We start from the raw sequence: 7,384 nt of genomic DNA on the forward strand, positions 1-7,384 counted from the left end.
AATAAAATAAAATACATACAAAGCAGAACACAGCTTAATGTATCAAAAGCATTTCTGTGTAATATTAGTATTTTCTGAGACAATGAATTTTGGTTTTTCATTTTTTTCCCCCTGTAAGAGGTTTTTATTTAATAGAATTTTTGGGAAAATAAATCGCAATATATGGCCTTGCTTACAGTATCGCAATATATCAGGATATATTGTATCGTGACCCCTCTGTCATGATATCGTATCGTCAAATTCTTGCCAATACACAGCCCTATTTAGAAACACAAATTTTAAAAATAAAGTGACAGCAAATTTTTGCAAATTTGCACTATGCCATGCATTATTTGAAAAATTTTTGTTCAAGTTTCTTCAATGAACTTAAATGTTTGATTTCATGTTTAGCAGATACACTGTTTAACATAAATTCAAACAATGAGGTTATACACAGCTACGAAAATAAATCTCCCATATCTAAACCTAACAACCTGCTCTAAACTATCTTATAACTTGAATTATTTAGTAAAAACAATAAAAACATCTTTAGTTTTCCTCAGACATTGTCTTAAATACCGGGGGGAAAACATGTGTCTGTCGGGGCATTAAATATTTGTTTGATGGCCTGACAAGTAGAAAAAGTAAAGACATTTGTGATTTTTTTTGTAACTTTACTTCTCAGCAATAAACCTTGTACTTTTGGCAAGTCTGTTTATTTCCCTAAATGGTACCGCATTTATTAGAAAAATGCATCTGTGAGTTGAACAGTGTCAAACAGCTTATTCTGCCTTTAATTCGGTTTGGTGTAATTTATTGGATTGAATGTTTGAAGTCTGGAAAAACTAAACATGTCGACAATTGGTTGGTTTCATGTGACGTCAATGCAGTACCGCGAGAGCGCGAAATGCAGATGGAGGGCAGGAAGTGAAGTCACAGATCTACCTTCTGAAAAAAATGTCCATTTGTTGTGTAGTTTATGGCTGCTTGAATCATTCTGACTGAATGTAAAATATTATTATAAATAAATTAAATAATATAATAAAATATTTACTGAACTTTTTTATGTTTGTTATATTTGAAGCGTGTTGCAGCAGGAGGCTGCAAAAGAGAGCACATTCATGGAAAAAAAACCACCTCAATCCATCCTCTGGTCTCAACCCCACCCTGCTGAACTAACATAAAACCCCCAAACTCCTGTCTGACTGACGCCTGAAATTATTAGACAAGCAGCACAAAATCTACAGGAAGAGGAAAGTAAAATGAGGCAAAAGTTGAATAACGTTTGGTGACAATGAAGGGACTGCAGGATCAGGAGTGAGCAATGAGAACTATTATATTTAGCATTTTGAGATTTTATAGTTAGGGTGTAGTTTCATGAGTTCAGTTTAGTCAGTTTTAGTGTTTGAGTCAAAACAATGAGGCGATAAACATGGAGTTGCAGCTGATTGAGATGGAGGTCAAACTGTCGACAGATGTAGATTGTGTGCCGTTATTTGTCAAAAAAACTTTTGCTGGTTTATATTAGGCACTTGGCGATTAACAGTAAGACGTCTGAAAACCAGACAGTTTTGTGATATCGACGGCCTCGATTGTCAGCAAATCTTTAGGCTTTGTTGAAAACGTATCCATCTTCATGAGATACAGTACGTGCCACGTCTGACATTTTTGTGAACTACAGTGGGGAAAATAAGTATTTAGTCAGTCACCAATTGTGCAAGTTCTCCCACTTAAAAAGAGAGAGAGGCCTGTAATTGACATCATAAGTAGACCTCAACTATGAGAGACAAAATGTGAAAAAAAATTTGAGAAAATCATTTTGTCTGACTTTTAAAGATTTTTTTGCAAATAATGGTGGAAAATAAGTATTTGCTCAATAACAAAAGTTCATCTCAATACTTTGTTGTATATCCTTTGTTGGCAATGACAGAGGTCAAACGTTTTCTGTAAGTCTTCACAAGGTTGGCACACACTGTTGCTGGTATGTTGGCCCATTCCTCCATGCAGATCTCCTCTAGAGCAGTGATGTTTTGGGGCTGTCGGCGGGCAACACGGACTTTCAACTCCCTCCAAAGGTTTTCGATGGGGTTGAGATCGGGAGACTGGCTAGGCCACTCCAGGACTTTGAAATGTTTCTTACGAAGCCACTCCTTTGTTGCCCTGGCAGTGTGCTTGGGATCATTGTCATGCTGAAAGACCCAGCCACGTTTCATCTTCATTGCCCTTGCTGATGGAAGGAGGTTTGCACCCAAAATCTCACAATACATGGCCCCATTCATTCTTTCATGTACACGGACCAGTAGTCCTGGTCCCTTTGCAGAGAAACAGCCCCAAAGCATGATGTTGCCACCCCCATGCTTCACAGTTGGTATGGTGTTCTTTGGATGCAACTCCGCATTCACTTTCCTCCAAACACGACGAGTTGTGTTTTTACCAAATAGTTCTACTTTGGTTTCATCTGACCATATGACATTCTCCCAATACTCTTCTGGAACATCCAAATGCTCTCTAGCAAACTTCAGACGTGCCTGGATATGGACTGGCTTAAGCAGGGGGACACCTCTGGCACTGCAAGATCTGAGTCCCTGGCGTCGTAGTGTGTTGCTGATGGTAGCCTTTGTAACACTGGTCCCAGCTTTCTGCAGGTCATTCACTAGATCCCCCCTTGTGGTTCTGGGATTTTTCCTCACCGTTCTTGTGATCATTTTGACCCCACGGGCTGAGATCTTGCGTGGAGCCCCAGATCGAGGGAGATTAGTAGTGGTCTTGTATGTCTTCCATTTTCTGATTATCGCTTCCACAGTAGATTTCTTCACABCAAGCTGCTTGCCTATTGCAGATTCAGTCTTCCCAGCCTGGTGCAGGTCTACAATTCGGTTTCTGGTGTCGTCCGACAGCTCTTTCGTCTTCACCATAGTGGAGTTTGGAGTGTGACTGTTTGAGGTTGTGGGCAGGTGTCTTTTATACTGTTAACGACTTCAAACAGGTGCCATTAATACAGGTAATGAGTGGGGGAAAGAGGAGCCTCTTAAAAAAGAAGTTACAGGTCTGTGACAGCCAGAAATCTTGCTTGTTTGTAGGTGACCAAATACTTATTTTCCACCATTATTTGCAAAAAATTCTTTAAAAGTCAGACAAAATGATTTTCTCAATTTTTTTTTCACATTTTGTCTCTCATAGTTGAAGTCTACCTATGATGTCAATTACAGGCCTCTCTCATCTTTTTAAGTGGGAGAACTTGTACAATTGGTGACTGACTAAATACTTATTTTCCCCACTGTAATTGCCGGTATCACTGTCTTGAAACTGATCTAAATCTGAACAATACAGACTCATAACTGTTTCCTCCATAGATGTTTTACTTCCTGCCCATTTGAAATTGTGTCGCCTTCAAAAGCACGTGACTGAAACCTATTGAAGCTACTGAACAATTTGTTCATTTAGCAAACATGTCTCAATAGAATGTGGAAGAACCACACACAGCCACAACATTCTGGCATCTCACTGCACTGCGTGCCATCCTTCAACCAGCATTTCTTTTAAGTTAGCCAACATGGCTGTGTTGGTCACGTTGGACCAAACAGCACCCCCGAACTGATCCCACAGGTATTCAACAAGGGGTTCAGGACTGCTAATGTTCACAGCGAAAGAACTCACAAAATTTTTTTTGGCAATTGTTTTACACCAGATGTCCTCCTTAACGTAACCTGGGCTCAAACCCCGCAGCCTCAGGATTACGTGAGAGAGGCACTGACCACTGAACTCCTGCAGCCCCCTTCAGCCATCATTTTCTGTACTTTCATAATAGTTTTGACTTTTGTTTGTGGATGACTGCAAAGCTCCAGAAAAGACTGGAATTCTACAGCTTTCTCACACAAGTCAGTGTGTTGACAAATAAACATGTTCCTACAAAATGTTACTGTTACAGTGATGATGTACTTATTAATAACTTGAAATTTTGCTTTTAAATTTGACATGACTCAAAGTGCAATGTTTGTTGTAATATTGTCACCAATAAATCTCAATATATTGTCCAAAGATTTGGGCAGAACTGTAAAATGTTCATGTTCAATTAGTTTAAAGTATTTGAATAACAGAGCATGAACTAGAGAGTATCAGTCTTTAAAGTAGCACCAAAAATGAAAACAAATATGCTGTAAAAGAATGTCCTTTTTTGTCAAGGAATTAGCCAAACTCATTGATGTAAATACATTTGTCAAACAAGGTTTGTTTAAATTCTGAACATCAACAATGTAAGAAATTACGTTTAGTTCACAAGCAAATATTTTGCATAAATTACTTCAACTGCCTTTGATGACAGAAAATAGTTATAATAGGCATGACTTGTAAATGTAGGCTATTATTCTCCATTGGGGAAATTATTTCTCTGCATTTTCTCAATGACAAGTGTGAGCACACAGGGAGCAGCAGTTGGACAAACGAGGGTTTCCTACCCACGTTTGTCGTCCGTTTAGAGAGTTCAACCGGTGACCTTCCAGTCACAGGTTCACCTTCTCTAACCTCTGCACCACCACTTCCCAAGATTAAAGTGTTATTTAGTGTAAAAGGTCATGACTATAACTACTTAGAAATTATTACGTATTATTGAATTAACATGATCAATGAAAATCACATGATGCAAACATTTCAAAATCTAACTTTGTAGCACTTTTAGAGAACAAATACTATCAACTTATTAGAAGATTTGGATCCAAACTATAAGTGAAGCAAAGCTGATCAAAAAACAAACAAAAAGTTAAAAGTAGTATGATTAAAATAAATGGTACAATTTGAAAATCTTTTAAGATGTAGAAATGCCATAATGCCTGTTTAGTATGTAATTTGTTTTACTCTCATCTTTTGGGTTTTCAGATTTGTTTTTTTCAGTTTGTCAGAGGTCAGTGTTGAAAACACAGTTTTCATTTAAAAACACTTTTTGTTTGATTGCTTGTAGTATAGTTAAGGACACTGGAAATATCCAATTTAACATTGGAAACGTTAAATAATATTTATATTAATAATGTTTTATTGGTTTATTTTATTAAATTTAATTTTGAATATATTCTATTTTGTTGGGTAAAAAGGTGTTAGAATAACAGATTTTTTTAAATATGCAATTTATGTTTAAATGTCTTTATAATTAATATTTATATCTTAAAAATAATTTAAAGGTAGAGTAAAACCTATAAACAGGAACCCTGCTCCTTTGTAACAGCTGTAGGAACTAATATACTCCACTTCTACCCATTTTTTTCTGTTGTCTCCTGGTTTTTACTAACTTAACATCAAATCAGAATAATTCTGAATAAATATCTGTAGGTTTCCTTTAGCTCTTCACACCAATTTAGAAAATATGAAAACATCAATAATGAATATGTCTTGTTTGTCAAATGAGAAAACAAAGAACTGAAAATAACTCTTGCAGCTAAGTAGCTACGAGGTTTAAGAGGTCATGTCCTACCAAATCACCCTCTTCTTCCTCTTCCCTCTTGGGTATCTGAGGCTCCTCTTCGGGGTTGAAGTCTTCCATCTCAACCTAAACATTTAAGCACACCTCAGTTTAGCTCAGTCTCTGAAAAATAATTATTATTATTCACCAAGTCTAGAAAGACCCCCACCTCTTCTATAGCAGCATCTTGAAGCAGGGACCGGACATCCAAGCGCACCATATGACGAGGCGAAGACTCCCAGTTTTTGGACATCTACACGCAAAATAATCAAGTAAGAATACCCCACGCATTGTTTTGGTAAAATAAATAAATAAATAAGAAATTATCTCTTCGTTAATCAAGTAATGTTTTAAACCTTAGTTATATCCTTTAGTGTGCGTCCATGGACATTCCTCTTTGCACATGTTTGAGTGTCAGCAGTGATTTCAGCCACATACACCTTGAAATAATAATAAAAACTCTTTAACATAATCAAATGGGATGTGTTGTTCTGACTTATTCATGAGCGCATCTCACCTCAAAGCCTTTAGTTTTGGCTGCACTCCAGAACTGATCAAAATGTTTAACCCTGTCATTAATGGAGTCTAAAATAATGAAGGGGAAGAAGCCGTCGTCCAGAGTTTTCCTAAATGTTTTCAGCATGCTGCTCCGGTAGGTGTCCTCCATGTTTGGCTCATACTCATACTCAAGGACCTGCAGGATAATTGTTGAGAAATAGAAATATGAAAGTAGAAATAGAAACAAGCTTTAGTTGTTTAATAGCTGATGACATCAGTTGAACCAACCCTGGTTTTCACCCTCTTTCCAGTGTCGGGGTCTTTTTGAACTTTCTCAACCTCAGTCATGAAATAATCATCCAGCACAAGAACTCTTGGAGGTGCACCGCCACATTCAACTTCTTTGTCCTTAAAATAAAATTTAAAAAGTACATATTTATTTCAAACAATGAGGTTCAAATAAATACAAGTTTTGCAACTAGGGTATAATTTTCTTAACGTTACAACATACATGAACAAAAACAGACACTCACTCGTATGAGTTTTGCAACGTGGCTTTTTCCACTTCCTGGAAGGCCTCTCATTATGACGACAATCTGTTAAATATAAGCCTCCAGTAAGCATCTAACGTCACACACCCACACACAATATTTTTACCAAACTTAAAACAGGAGGAAGCAAATATTACCCTCTCAGGTCGAGATACTCTCCCAGGTGTTTTGAGGATATCTTCAATATTCTTGATTTCAGGCTTCTTCTCGACTTTGGCAGGTGGTGGTGCGAGGGGTGCTGCAGGGTGAGGCCCTCGGTCCTCTGGATACCCTCTTCTGTCCACTGCGTGATATTATATGTAATTCAGATATTTTTTTTGTGATCAATTTAATTGTCCACGTTTCACCCTAACAGTAATACAAGTCTAGTCGACATACTGAAAGGTGAGCTGTAACGCTCAGACCCACCTCGGTCAAGTCCGGGGCGCTCATATGGAGGTCTGTCATAGCCAGGTCGTGCGTAACGATCTTCAGCATCACGACTGCCACTTCGCTCCTTGTCTCGTTCTCTGTCCCTGTATCCTGATCGCAGAGCAGACACCAATGGAGACCTACACAAAAGAAAACCATTAAACTCAATCACAACTTATAACTAAATGTGATGTAGTATTTTTTTCCCAACTATAAAATGTGTGCTTTAAAGTGAACTCTGACTAGTAACATTAGAAATTATTAACTAAAGATCTACTTCAATTATAAAAAGAGCACTGTTTAGTTTTTATAAATTAAAAAATATATTGTCACAAACACGACACCGTGTTATTTATCTGCAACAGAAAATGAAGATGGAGAACAACAGTACTGCTTCATGTAAGGCTTGCCTTAGCTTTAGCCTTTTAGCTTTCATGTTAGCTCTTGAGCTAATACATATAAGACAATATATTTTTAGCTCCCCATTATATATATA

General features: G+C 37.4%; 1 protein-coding gene across 2 annotated transcripts in view; it reads right to left on the bottom strand.

Annotated features, from left to right (window-relative positions):
- The window catches only part of ylpm1 (YLP motif containing 1), a gene marked incomplete at its 5' end in the record, with an annotated part of 31,883 nt that overhangs the window by 10,225 nt on the left and 14,274 nt on the right, over positions 1-7,384 (bottom strand). For both annotated transcript variants that reach the window (XM_014019451.1, XM_014019450.1), the window contains 8 exon segments: positions 5,441-5,515; positions 5,598-5,681; positions 5,785-5,868; positions 5,946-6,122; positions 6,215-6,334; positions 6,460-6,522; positions 6,615-6,760; positions 6,886-7,028. In XM_014019451.1, the coding sequence (XP_013874905.1) occupies positions 5,441-5,515; positions 5,598-5,681; positions 5,785-5,868; positions 5,946-6,122; positions 6,215-6,334; positions 6,460-6,522; positions 6,615-6,760; positions 6,886-7,028 (892 nt within the window).

The sequence above is a fragment of the Austrofundulus limnaeus genome, unplaced genomic scaffold (genome assembly GCF_001266775.1).
Source record: "Austrofundulus limnaeus strain Quisiro unplaced genomic scaffold, Austrofundulus_limnaeus-1.0 Scaffold222, whole genome shotgun sequence".
Lineage (NCBI taxonomy): Eukaryota > Metazoa > Chordata > Actinopteri > Cyprinodontiformes > Rivulidae > Austrofundulus > Austrofundulus limnaeus.